This window comes from Protopterus annectens, chromosome 4.part1, assembly GCF_019279795.1.
Source record: "Protopterus annectens isolate FY-2018-M chromosome 4.part1, PAN1.0, whole genome shotgun sequence".
Classification (NCBI taxonomy): Eukaryota; Metazoa; Chordata; order Ceratodontiformes; family Protopteridae; genus Protopterus; species Protopterus annectens.
In genome coordinates, this window is record NC_056734.1 from 599,098,093 (window position 1) to 599,112,835 (window position 14,743).

Genomic DNA, 14,743 nt, shown 5'->3' on the forward strand with positions numbered 1-14,743 from the left:
AAAAAAATGTCCTTTGCTGTGCTCTGAGAATGAAAAGGTAATTTCTTGTCAAGTCATCCTTTTCCCTTTTATCAGGTCTTCTTGCATTTTTTTGTTTAATTTAAATTTAGAGATGTAAAATTTTGACCAAATTCTCCTTTCCAAAACGACATTACGTCTGTAAAAGAACACGGTTCCTCATCATAATTAGTAGTTCGGTAAAGTTTGTTCAACGGTTTCAGAGTTAAAATACTGAGCTAATAAGACAAGATTTGCAAAGCACACACAGGAGGAATGGTGGTACCTCCCCCTCAGATACTGTCACCATCATAGTGCCAAACATCGGAGTACTGTGGCAGTGGTGAACGTGTGCCTTGCCGTTCTTAAACTATCTAGAAGCTCCATAGTGCAGGTGGGTCTACTTCACATGGTTGACAGTTCATTTGACCGACTTTTATTTGGTCGACAATTCATTTGATCGACAAGCAGTTTTATGTGGGGGGCTTTGCCCCCCACACCCCCCCTAACTATATATATCAACTCCAGGGTTGCACAACATTGGGGAGAGGGGCAAATCTGCCTGTCAACCATATGAATTGTCGACCAAATAAATGTCGATCAAATGAACTGTCGACCATGTGAAGGGGACCCATATATATATATATATATATATATATATATATATATATATATATATATATATATATATACACACACACACACATATATATATATATATATATATATATATATATACACACAAACACACACACACAATTAATATATATATATATATATATATATATATATATATATATGTGTGTGTGTGTGTGTGTGTGTGTGTGTATAACAGGGATCAATGTTTTAATTGGGCCTTCCGTTTTTCTTGTCTTTTTTAAATATTATCACTCCTTGGCTTTCTGAACTGGAAGGCAGAATGTTCCAATGATAAACAGCTTTTAAGCCTACCATGTCTCAGCCACTTTTGCAGAGAACAAGTGGATCACCACATTCAGGCAGCTTGTCTTTCTCTACCAGTGTCTAGGCCATGTGCATTTGTGAAGAGATGTATGCCACAGTTTAGAGGCAGTCTCAGTATGTCATCTGCTGTATGTCTATACTTTTGAGCATTTTTGGATCTAAATGAAGAAATACCTAATAGCTTTTCTATTATGCATTCCTCACCAGCCAAATCAAGATTAATTGTGTAACCTAGGTTACCAACACAACACTTCTGTTTTTTTTTTCCTGTCATATTGAGATGATAGAAACACATATGTACTCTGGATTAAGCCATTTATTTGCTTACTTTTCTTTGTTAGTTTACTTGGGTATAGTTGGTGCATTCAGAAATTTAAAGTAACTAAATAAATAAATAACAAATCTTTAACTTTCACTTTGTGACTAATAATATGTCTTAACAGGTAAACAACAATTGATCATACTTTTTTTTTTCTTATAGCTATACACAGTGTCCTTTCTGGAGGAGATGCTCTGATTCCAAGCAAAACTGGAGCTGTTGGTTCTGCTAAGCTAAGCCTGCATGACAATGGAACACTTGAATACCAGGTATCTTACTTTTAATAAAATTAATGACGAGGAACACAGCAGCTCAACATCTGTATTACATTACACAAGCTTTTATCTGTAGCCCATTAATTCAGAATCTCCAGCGGTCTTATATTTACAAGGCATAACTTAGTCACCCTTTCTTAATGGACTGTGGTTTATTTAATTATTAGTATACAAAATTATTCACTTTCTGAGACTCACAAAGCTGATGCCATCATTGCAAAGTATGGTTTCTTATTTACCTAAACATTATATTCCTGTCCCTGACACTAATTTGTTAGTAACAGAAAATAGATGAACTCTTGATCATTTGGCAATGCCCAGCTTGAAATCAATTTGAAAGTAGAACCAAAGTCTAAAAACACCCAAAAAAATAATAACTAATAAAACAACCCCCCCCAAAAAAAAACTAATAAAACAAACCCAACAAAAAATAACTAATAAAACAATCTGAATGTAGATTAAAGTTTAGGAAATAAAGGGAAAGATGATGTGTGAAGAATACAGACAAGGCAATAAGAAATAAAATAAATAAAGCATCTGGGGCTACCAGGTGAAAAACAAACAAACAAATAAATAAGTACATCTTTTAGGTCATTGCCCAGCTTGTTTAAGTAATGTATAATAAAGTCATTTTGATCAACAGTACCCATTTTAACACATTAACACAATCACATTGTGTACGTAGCCATTTTTTCACTTCTATTTTTCTTCAAAATCACTTAATTCAAAACCAAGAGCTGGAGACTGTCATTTGTTACACAGCCCTCACATTTTGGAACAGATAAGTCACAGGACTGGTTAGCTTGTGCAAGAATATGGATACATTTTAAGTTTAGGTCTAGGTCTTTTGCAAAATATTTTGCTATAGCATCCTTTTTTTCAAATCCAATATCACATTACTTGTTAACAATAACTGTTACTATGCTCAGTCAACTATTTTTAATTTGTTCAACACTGTATGCATTGATTATTATAATGCTTCCATGACTAAAGCATCAGTTTGTTATTAAAATACTGTGGCTTTCCATCTGTGTCATATATCATTCAATGTCCAAAAAAAAAAACACTGGTCTTTGCCAATGAAATGATTTAGCTTTTTTTTTTTCACTGTAAACTGAGAACATTGCAATACAAATAAATCAATGTGCATTATGCACTACTGTATACATAGATAGGTAGATACAAAAATTAGCATATGAGCATAAACACCTGATCAGACTGTTAAATATGACCATAAAGAAACAAGGGCACTAATGTGAACTTACATATATTTATAGATGCAGTAATTTACTAAAATTTGGAGTTGGGTGTAATTCTGAGGTGTCTTGGTACAGATATACATATGCACACAGTACATCAATATAGACAGTTACGGTTACCTGACGATCATTAACAAGAACATATAATGGTTATTAGGGCATGAATAGAGGCATTGATTCAATACTTTTAAACACAGTACTGATAACCTTAGGTAATAGCACATTTTCTTGAAATTTTAGTAAGATTCTTATGGAAAAGCCAAATGGATATTAATGCCGAGGTGTGCTACAACACATAGACATGGATATAACTGTAAAAGGCTTTGACAGGTAGAAAGAGACATACACAGACACACAGACACACACACACACATACACACACACACACACACACACACAAACACCACACACACACAAACACCACACACACACACACACACACACACACACACACACACACACACACACACACACACACACACACACACACACACACACACACACACACACACACACACACACACACATTGATCCTATACTGTAAGCCACCTCTGGAGTCCTTGGAAGGGAAATGATAAAGAGTCTGACAGTGATGGCAACAAAATCTCATTAAATTCCATCAACTATCTACAGCCCACAACACTTTTTACAAACCTTCCAAAACTCCTATTCTATCCACACTCATCACTCCCCATAAAAACCTGAAATCCTTAAGGTCTTCTCAGAGACTTCTAGTACATAGCACTAAACCAAACAACAAGGCTGGTGACTCCCTTTTTTCTAATATTGTTGGAAAAGCCTGGAATCTCCTCCCCAGTGAACTCTCCTCACGTCCCTCAGTATCCTGCTTCAAAAACAAATTGAAAGTGTTCCTCAGAACACAGTGGTTATGCCCCTGTACTAAGCCTGACTAGTTATGTATCTCTTAATACTTTGCTCTGTCTACCCCTTCTACTCATTAACTGTAAACTCCTTCCTTATTAACCATAATACTATCTCCCTCTAGAACATCTTGATTGTACTAGCATGCTATGTTATGCCTGTATTCTGCACTGCTGAATTTACTGTGATAACCTGTAATATGCATTGTAAATATGATGTTTTTTTTTTGTTTAATGTTTCCTTATTTGTTATCTTGTTAATTTCATTGTTCTATCTTGGAGCTTATCTCCCCCGGGCCTCTACTGAAAATGGACATGTATCCAGTTAGACTAGCCTGGTCAACAAATGTAAAATAAAATAAATAAAAATAAATAATGATGAAATGTTGTTGATAAAAAATTGGGATAATGATGAAGAAGAAGTCAGTGTAATGATGACAATTATTGTAATAATGAAATTGGGATGATGATGATGATGATGGTGATGATGAAGTCATTCAGGCTAATGATTATGATGATGAAGACATGGTGAGCCTGAGGATTAGGATGAGGCTGGGACTTGATATTACGGAAGTCAATGTGATAACTTAAAATCATGTTAGTCTTGACTACATTTTGCAAAAGGTTTCAGTAACTTTCATTTGTCTCAGATTCAGGTGGCAGGCACTGCCAGTGAGGTTATTGAAATTACTCTGGAGACCAAACCTCGAAGGAAGAACAAGCGTAATGTTATTTATGATATGACACATGACTTCAAGAATGGTTTGGTAAGTACACAAAAAATAAAAAGATTTTTCAGATCTAAGTTGTTATGCAGTTCCTTTTGTAGTGTGTCAGTCTTAAAGGTTAGTGTTACTATATAATATGGTTCAACAGAAAATGGGTTGATGATTGATGTTGCACTAACATTGTTATATCTTTTAAGGAATTTGTATCTGAAAAATAGTAGGTCTCCATCAAGATAATATTATTTTGCATTTACTATGATTTCAGGTTGATCTCTCCAGTCACTCAGAATTGGAGCACTCTCAGTTATTACTTCTTTTGAGAACCTCTGAAAAGAATTTCATTACATTTTTCCGGTGATGCTTTGAGTTCTGTTCTTTTACTATTTTTAAAGCAAACATTCATGTAACATTTGTTATCTTCATATTATCACCCTTTTAGTTACTTTTGTAAAGAGTAAAAACTTATACCAACTGAAATCTCTCTCTCTCACTTATGCAGTTAGCCAGAAGTGCCAAGCTTCTCGTTATTAATGTCTAAGATGTCCAAATATCTCTTACTCACATGTACATTGTTAATACTAGATTTTCTCTACACTGTAGGAGTAGCTATTTTTTACTTTTTAAATCTAGCAATTTATTTTATGGCTGTTGTGGGATAGGAGGACTGCAGCAGATTTGCAGTATATGGGCAATAAGTAATCTAGAAATGGCAGCAGGTTTGTAGTATAATGGGTAATAAGTAATCTAGAAATGGCAGCAGGTTTGCAGTATAATGGGTAATAAGTAATCTAGAAATGGCAGCAGGTTTGTAGTATAATGGGCAATAAGTAATCTAGAAATGGCAGCAGGTTTGCAGTGTAATGGGTAATAAGTAGTATAGAAACAGCATCAGGTTTGAAGTATAATGAGCAATAAGTAATCTAAAAACCAATAAGACAAATTTCCAAAGCAAATAACATGAGATTACATGCAGACCTGACATGGTGTACACCAAGGAGATTGAAAAGTACATAAACAGTAAAGGAAGCAATAGATTAATTTATATTTTTGAATAGAAATATAGACACCACTTTATAAAAAGGAAACTATACCTTGAAGAGGAAATGTATTACTTGGCATGCAACTGTTCTTTAAATAATGATGTCAGTGTTAACGGTATTCTTGCAATTAGAAAAATTAAGTGGGCAAAGTAATGTGGGGAAACAGACCATAACCTGCTTTGCAGTCTATATCATAAGAACTCTACAATACAAGTGTGGTCATATGTGGGTGTGTTTGCATTGCTTTAATGCTGTTTATGTATGTTTGCTTGTGGTGTGTTTGTTAGCTATGTTCACTGCATTATGCATTTCATAAAAGTATGGGTTTTGGGACCTGAGATCGATAAGAACACAAAAGATTATGATAAGAGTTACAATGTTAGGAATTACAGAAATAACTAATGGGGTATTGCAAGCGTTTGTCCTGGGTGCAGTACCATTCAATGTATTTGGCTCAGATATATCTGAGGAAACAAAGGACAGGACAAGCCTCTTTACTGATTGCACAGATACTGGTGTGTCAATGAATGATGGAGGAAGAGAGTAGTAAAGGATTTGGAAAGGCTGAACAAATGGGAAGAAAGGTGACAGTTAAGGTTCAGTGCAAATTCCAATTAGACATCCTACTGCAGAGTACTACATTTGGACCACCAGGGCCCTGATGTGAAATGATAGCTAAAAGGAGAGAAACTGATGGCAACATAGCAGGAAAAAGGATTTACAGGTATTGATTACACCTGGAATAATCCACAGGGAGCAAAGTGGGAGGTGACAGTGGCAAATAAAATGTTGAGATTTATCCTTGGGAGATATATTCCTGAAGCAAGAGGTAATGCTTGTACTCTAAAATTCCTTAGTCAGACCTCACCTTGAGTATTGCATGCAATTCTGGGGGCTGTATAAGGAAAAAGTCACTCATCTGCTAGAAGGAATTCAGAGGAAAGGTAAGAGAAACGTCTTTGGGACAGATCAAAAATAATATGACTCTTCTCATGTAAGACCAGAAGACAGAGAGAGAGAGAGAGAGAGATAACGGTGCATTACATCATGTCAGAGAGATGTGAAGAGTCATTCTGAGCAGGAAGGACAGAGAGAAAAGGAGAGTCTAGAGGCAGCATGTGGTAAAGACTAACTGCCTCTTAGATGTCTTAAAGTACTTTCCCAAACAGAGGGTTATGGTCCTATGAAAATGACTTCTTGAATAAATGGTAGAGAGGTAATCCACAGAGGTATTCTGGAGGGTTTGAGACAGGTGGGGAAATGTAAGCAAGGAAAGGTATGAATACCGAGAAGGTAGAATGTAAAGGCAATTAAAAGAGCGGACTAAATAGGTCTATTGTTTGCTTCTTCCATCAGCAAGTGCAATGTAATGTAATATTAAATTCCTTGAAAGTACCTGTCAATAAACAGTTTATCCTAAGCTTTAAAATGCTTTTAGTGCTATATAATCTCACTGCCAAAAGAAGATTTCAGTTCTTCTCCATTCTGAACCCTAATAATATGCCTGATTATAATGTTCTTTTCTTTCATCAGTATGTAACCCATGGCCAGTCTTTTCCTTTCCAAACTTGTCGAACTATCAAGCTTTCCCCATCACTGTCATGATTATTTACCTGAGTTTTTGTCCTAGATCTGCCAGAACTACTGTTGACTGAATGTCACATAACAATCATAACAAAACTACTTCTGGTACCCCAAGATTTAGCTTCATTTCCATTGTATGTGAAATTAACTGCACTTACCTTAAAATAGCCAAATCAGATTGTAACTAGAATTCCTACTGCTAAATTCATTTGTATCTTTTTTTCACAGCCCTGGCTGATGATCCCTTAGACAGTTCCATTCAAGCATATACATTTAAGTCCTTTTTTACACTGTAAAGGTTATTTGATGCAGTTGTTAATATTGTTTTAGGTGTTGTAAAGAATTCAAATATTGATGCTTTATTGAATGTGTGCAGACGTTTTGCCTTTGCTTCATAGCTCTCAGTGTCATAGCACAAGTAATCTGAACAAAACCAAAATTAATGTGGAGACAAAGGCCATAAATAGGGACACATTTTAAATATTGCACATAGAAAGTTGCCAGAATAAAAGATTTTGTGTTACCAGCCATTTTCTGAAAAATACGAAGTCCGAAACTTAAAATGTTTTCATTATTTGTGAATCCAATCCTTACTTGATTTGCCAGAAAACCACAAGTTTTATGAGGAGCAGACCAAAAATATGAGGCAAAAATCTGAGAGTTGTGTTCTGCGATTGTTTCAGTTTTATCTTCATAGTGTGTTTGTCATTATTCTGTGATCGCAACTAGTAATAACAAAGCTGTTTCTTCTGTTGACTATAACTGTTGTTAACCATTTTACTCTTCAACATTTCACTTTTGTTTTTCTTTGCTTATTGTCAAGAGTGACGAGTAGAACTGTCCTGTGCAGCTACCTGAGAAGTTAACACAAAGTAAAAGACTGAAATGACACACCTTAGTGTCCCTTGAGACTGCAATGCACTTAATGTTATTATTAATATTATTATCTTAGTGTCTGTTGTTAGCTATAATGAGTAAAAACTCTGAGTGTCTGAGTTTATAATACCTGTATATTAAGATGAGAGTTAATTCATGAGACTACCCACCATCTGAAAAAATCATGCATCATTGTGATCAAGGAGCTGCCTTTCATCTCTCTCTCTCTCTATGTGTATATATATATATATATATATATATATATATATATAGGGGTACATGTCAGTACATCGACAAGTTAGAAGATCGACATTGACTTCACCGACACATGAAATAATCGACGCCGCAAATCACGGACATTTAACAGGTAAGAAGTTTAAATTTTGCTAATCATGCCTACCACACATGCATAACACTGCCACACTTACTAAAACATGGTAGGCATGATTAGTGAAATTTAAACTTCTTACCTGTTAAATGTCCGTGATTTGCGGCGTCGATTATTCATGTGTCAGTGAAGTCAATGTCGATCTTCTTACTTGTCAATGTACTGACATGTACCCATATATATATATATATATATATATATATATATATATATATATAAAATATAAAATATATATATATATATATATATATATATATATATATATATATACATATATATATATATATAGGTCTACATCAGAAGGTCAACTGTGTAGAATACTGACTTTCATATGGCCGACACCATATGATCGACATTCCGAAAGAACGACATCCTGAAATAGCACCATTTACCTACCTGTAAACACAGTAAAACTGTGTTATACAGGGGGGCAAGCCCCCTGCAACCCTCACACCCCCTGCTACTTAAATTTTCTCACTCTGAGATCGCACTACAGTGCAGGAAAGGGGAATCTCCCAGTCCTGCACTGTAACGGGGTCTCTGCTATCATTTGTCAGCCTTTCAAACATTTGCTTATATGGTGTCAGCCATATGAGTTTCAAACATTTGAAAGTTCAAACAAATGCAGGGCTCCTATATATATATATATATATATATATATATATATATATATATATATATATACACACACACACACACACACACACACACACACACATATATATGTGTTTGTGAGTGTGTGTGTGTGTGTGTGTGTGTGTGTGTGTGTGTGTGTGTGTGTGTGTGTGTGTGTGTGTGCGTGTATACATATATATATATATATATATATATATATATATATATATATATATATATATATATATATATATATATATATATATATATATATATATATGGGTCTACTTCACTTGACCTAAAACTCATTTGACTGACACCCATTTGACCGACACCCAACTGACCTAAATTTAATTTGACCTGAAACTCATTTGACTGGCTCTCGTTTCACTGACATATAAGACATAGTTTTTTATGGGTTTTCTTTCACCTGTGACTTGTTTGTGATAAAAGGAATTACTGTAACTTATAGTGCTGACTACTAGAATTCCAGTAGTCATATAGAAAATAGTGTTGTAGTGTTTCTAAATGTTGGTTTTTCTATTTTCATTTTTATGGGAAGTATCTAAAGTAATTTGGCGAATATTTTGCTCATTCCCAACAGTAGTGGCAGAGTGTAGAGTACTGTAGCACAAGTTAAAGGTATATGCCCTTTTCCCCACTGTAGTGTGATCCTGGAATTATTATGTATCATTAGGGGGTGTATGGGGGGCATAACCCCCACCTAATTTGGTTGTACACTGTTCCATTTCTGTTAAGGGGGTTAGTAAGTAGATTTAATTTCTGGAAAGCGTTAGTTATTGGTGTTCTAAGTGTGCTTATCTATGGCTTAAGATTTAGTATGTTGAAATTCAGCATTGTAAGCTGTCAGTGAAATGGGAGTCAGTCAAATGACTTTTCAGTCAAATGAAATTTAGGTCGACATTACTTTGCTCTCCGCCTTACGCCAATTTAAAACTAAACTCAAACAACATTTAGCACTAAACTGGCCTTGCCACTGTAACAAGCCTGGCTAACTCTCATCAAGAATGTGAATACAACTAATCGAATTACTGTATAATTTTTTTCTCCTGACTGTTACCAGGGGAAGAAAACCTAATTGCTGTATACATTTTTTCCCCTGACAGTTACCAGGGGTAACTCACACTTGTGAAATTGTATATTCCTGTCTGCTTAAGTATTCTTTGTAAATACCATATCTGTAACATTCTTTCTATATTATGTGTAATATTCTGTTGTTGTTTTTAATATATCTGTTTACCTTGGAGCTTTTCTCCCTGGGCCTCCGCTGAAAATGGACATGAATCCAGTCGGACTATCCTGGTCAACAAATGTAAAATAAAAATAAATAAAAATGTATATCTTCCTCTTATCATCAAGCTTCCAACCCTACCTGCTTTACTGGTCCCTTTGTTCTCACTGGCTGAAAGAAATACAGCTCATTCATTCATTCCCTAGGATTTACAGATAAGCAGACCACTAACAAGGTTTTCTCTGTAAGACCTTACCTGCATTGTGCATGCTTATTGGCATCCAAGAGGATGGCATATGCTAGGTCATTGTGATGCAGTCAAGCCTCCATATGACACAGTCAGTTGTCCTTGCCTCCCTTGTAGATTGGCACTATGTGAGATCCCAGTTCTGTACCCAGACTCTGTCTCACAGAGTGTGCCCTAAGCACATGCCCTTCCCCAACCTATGAAGAGAGGTGAACAGATTTTAGCCTCGCCATTCCTGATGTGGGAGTAAGAACCCATATTTTTAATGCAGGGAGTTTTGCCCTTTGCAATCTGTTAACTAAAATACCCAACTCTGAGGTAGCAAAATATTGCAATAATTTATAAAAGTTGTATGTTAGAGCTTGTTGTGTTGATTAGGCTTGTTGCTTGTTAGAAGATGTGCCTTTCAAGCAAATACTGTACATACGCAGGACATATTGCTCTTAAAACACAGAGCAGGAAAAGGGAAGACCAGTTCACTGTCACCAAAGAAGTAACCACATTTTTGTCTTGTATGGTACTTTAGGTTTATTTTTTTGTTTTTCATTTCTACAGGCAAGGGGAATGTGGGATCGTATTACTGCTCGAGATATTCACATGCTGCTACAAAATGAGCTGTTTCTGAACGTTGCCACCAAGGAGTTTGAAGAGGGAGAGGTCCGTGGTCAGATCACTACTTTACTTTACAGTGGGCTACAGGCTCGTTACCAAGGTATGTTTTTTTCACTGATTAATAACATCTAGTGTTAACCAAAATGCACAAACCCATTAGATGTGCCCCTTCTATAAAACAGCATATTACTTCAAACAAACAAGCCATTGCATAGCCTGGGCCATATTACTATGACTATATAAATGATTAATTATTGAATTCATCAGACAAACTAAGGTGTGTGTGTGTGTGTGTGTGTGTGTGTGTGTGTGTGTGTGTGTGTGTGTGTGTGTGTGTGTGTGTGTGTGTGTGTGTGTGTAGTTCTGAGTGTATCTATCTATGTTTTGAACAGCATCACACTCTACTTGCAATTGCATATTTCTGCTATATTCTGTTTACTGTAGCCTTAACTAGGATTATTTATTTGCTAAACACAGTGCCTAAGATCTAAGTACTTTATACCTGAAATCTTCCTTTTAGAAGTACAAAGGGCAGCAGGTAATACATTATTTTCAGTTACGTTCTGCTGGGGGCATTCAAGCAGATAAAATAACTCAAACTTGTTTTTATGAAACATTTCATAGTATACAAGTAAAATTATTTAGACTACATTAATAGCCAGTAACCCATCATGCAATAAAGTATGGAACTGAGAGTAGAATTTTCAATTGTATCCACTGTACTGAAGTTACAAACAGTGGGTGGAGTGATTAGGAAAGGAAAGCAAGTCATTTACTGATGAAACAAAATCCAGTAAATTAAAAACAGATGTGAGAGTGAGTAAAGAGCACATGGGTAGATGAGTGACTACAAAATTTAAAATGCTTGAATATAGTAAGCAAAAAAGGGAATCAGAAATGCATAGTTGAAACATAAAAGAGCTGGCACCTTGGACCATGAGATTTTTTACATTAGGTAGAGGAACTAATGGATGGTAAACAGTAAATATACAGTTTGTGAAATCAATGTTTAATTTTCTCCTGGAGGCCCTGCTAATGGGATATAGTCAATTGTTCGAGAAAAAAAATAGTTTTGGAATATAGTTTGTATCTGGAGTCCCACCACAGCTTTTAGTTTTAATACTGTATTTGGAGTCACTTTTCCTGTTGAAGCATGGACCAGCAAAGGACAGATATCATATACATGCAATGAATTCAGCACATCATAGTTGGAAAACCTTTGTAGATGAGGTGGGGTGTAAACATTCCGCAATCACTTTCTTTTAACAGAATTTGGATTATATCTCCCCAAGGTTCTTTTTCACAGAGGAAAAATAACTGCTAGAAATGTCAGAAACAAAATGACAAGAACTATATACAGTGATAATGCCCAGTGTGACTGCAGAAAGTTTAAATATTCTGCTGACATGCTGGTGACATGCTTGGCCAGTTGTGGTGGAGCAGTCAGTCCTTATAATGCCATTTGTAATATGAGTGACCCAAGTGTGTCGGGATATAGAGTCCGAGGAATTCTTTGTACATTCTCTAAATTCCATCAGAAATGCTAATTACTCTTCACATATGCTTAAGGCTGCTTTGGGTTGCTTGGCTGTAAGCCAAACACAATTAATCAAACTTGTACTAGGGAATATTCAGCTCCACAGTGGTGGTGTGCTGACTAAAATGAAAGGCAACATTTGCCTCTGAGGATACTATGAAAAATAGTGCTGGCAGAAAAAAATGAAAAAAAAAATAATTATGTTAAATCCAGTAAGTATGTTTGACTCTTACAACATATGGTTGTGTCTACAACGATATCAAACAAATCTAGACCAATGTGTTCTATCCAGAAATCTGGGCTAGCATTCCAGGTAGATACAGACCTACTGAACTTGCCTTGAATGATTAGGCAAAAGCTCAGAACTGATGTATTTTAACAGTGAGTTTAAAAAGGAAGGCATGCTTCTTGTAACACAACAGTTTCACAGTAGGAGGTAAAACGGTTGCAGAGTACTGAAGTATACTTTTTACACAGCAAGCCTGGGAGTAACAGAAAGAGAAGAAAAGTCGCTTAGTATGCATCAGGTAAAGTTTGGAAGGAATTGAAATTCAGAAGCAGAAAATTTTGGCCAACAGTATGTCAGCCCAGAAGTATAGTTGTCTCAACCAGTGCCTTGTGCTGGTGCAGCAAGCTAGCAACCCAACCCAACCCCCCCCCCCAGTTTTTCAAATGAAGAGTAACAAAAAAATATATATATATCCATCCTGTCCTTCTATTTGCACACCAACCAGATTGCCAGATACAAGGCACAGTGCCATCCCACCTGCTCCAGCTAATCAGGTTCCATTTCTATGCCCTGCCCCTGACTCTTCTTCCTCTGCTTTTGGTATAAAAAAGAAAATAATCTTTATTTTTTAAACTATAGCAAACTGCTTGCTACAGTTACTACTCTTAATACCATGCACGGAGAGCTGCAGCAAAAAAGAAACATCTTTTCTCTTTTAAACTGTAGCAAACTGTTTGCTACAAATGTAGCAAGTGTTTTGGTACAGTTTAGACCACACACTCAGAGCACTACAGCACTTAGATTTGTCCACAAATACAATACCAATTTTTAAAAGTTGGCATACATTAGAGTGATTGGAATTGGCTGATCACCCTTCCCCAGCACTTTGTGCCTAGAGCAGTTGCCCTCTTTGCCCTGCCCTAACTACGCTTCTGTGCCAGTCACAGATCTAATGTGTACCAGATTAAGGAACTGGCGACAAGGAGCTGGAGGAAAGCATATGTTTGGTCAATAGTCTGTGAGGGATATCAGATGATTAACTTTAGCAGAGGTGTAAAACATAATTATTCCGATCTGTATTTTTAAAACATTACACCTAGAGTTATGTTCAGCAGAAGATATGAGCTTACTACTGATATTTAACATATACTATGTAAATAAAACTTTTAAATGTACTCAGTAAATATGAATTATTGCCTTTTTCTTCATTGCTTTGAATCTAGGATATCGTATATTTGAATGAGATACATTCCTTCTATGGAAGACATTTTCTTCAGATTCCAAATCAGACATAAAACGTTACCTTTCACTGCATCGTTCATGAGAGCTAATAATATAATTTCTCTTCCATGATTAATAAAGTCTATATTAACTCTGAGATAGGAATAAGAAAAGTAGACTCTACTTGACTGCTTTCTGTAAGGAGGTATACATATAGAAAGATAGATATACTGAAAGAAAGAGAGGTAGATTGGTAGATGAGTGTCTATCACTTTCCACATTCATCAGAAGCTAATGCATTTAAAACATACATTGAAAGCCATGGACCCGATAGATTCATATATTTTTTTCTGCAAGAGGAGTTATCAGTTGTTTGCATTATTAATGTTTTGGTGTTTTGGTGTAGTTTGATTTGTTAATTGACATATAACATTATAAGTTAGGTCATTATCATAGGCATGCAGCCTATCAAAGTCAGTTGTACCATCATGCTATGGCTGAGAGTAAAGTTGTATTCACTGCTGCCTCTTCATGTTATATTTGTGTTTACATTTTATTTTATATAGATAAATAGGTAGATTAGATAGATAGATAGATAGATAGATAGATAGATAGATAGATAGATATGCATATATAAAGAGAGAGTGAGACAGACAGATAAATAGATGTGAGTGTGCAAGTGGCTCTCTTGTGTTTACTACAAGAGAAGACATAAATCTT

At 35.6% G+C, this 14,743-nt stretch overlaps 1 protein-coding gene across 1 annotated transcript in view; it reads left to right on the plus strand.

Moving 5' to 3' along the window:
• Nucleotides 1-14,743, plus strand: part of CHRD (chordin) — a 130,761-nt gene that overhangs the window by 79,681 nt on the left and 36,337 nt on the right. Inside the window, exons 11-13 of the mRNA XM_044070405.1 lie at nucleotides 1,442-1,548; nucleotides 4,345-4,461; nucleotides 10,980-11,136. Coding sequence (XP_043926340.1) covers nucleotides 1,442-1,548; nucleotides 4,345-4,461; nucleotides 10,980-11,136 — 381 coding nt within the window. The remainder of the gene's footprint in view (nucleotides 1-1,441; nucleotides 1,549-4,344; nucleotides 4,462-10,979; nucleotides 11,137-14,743) is intronic.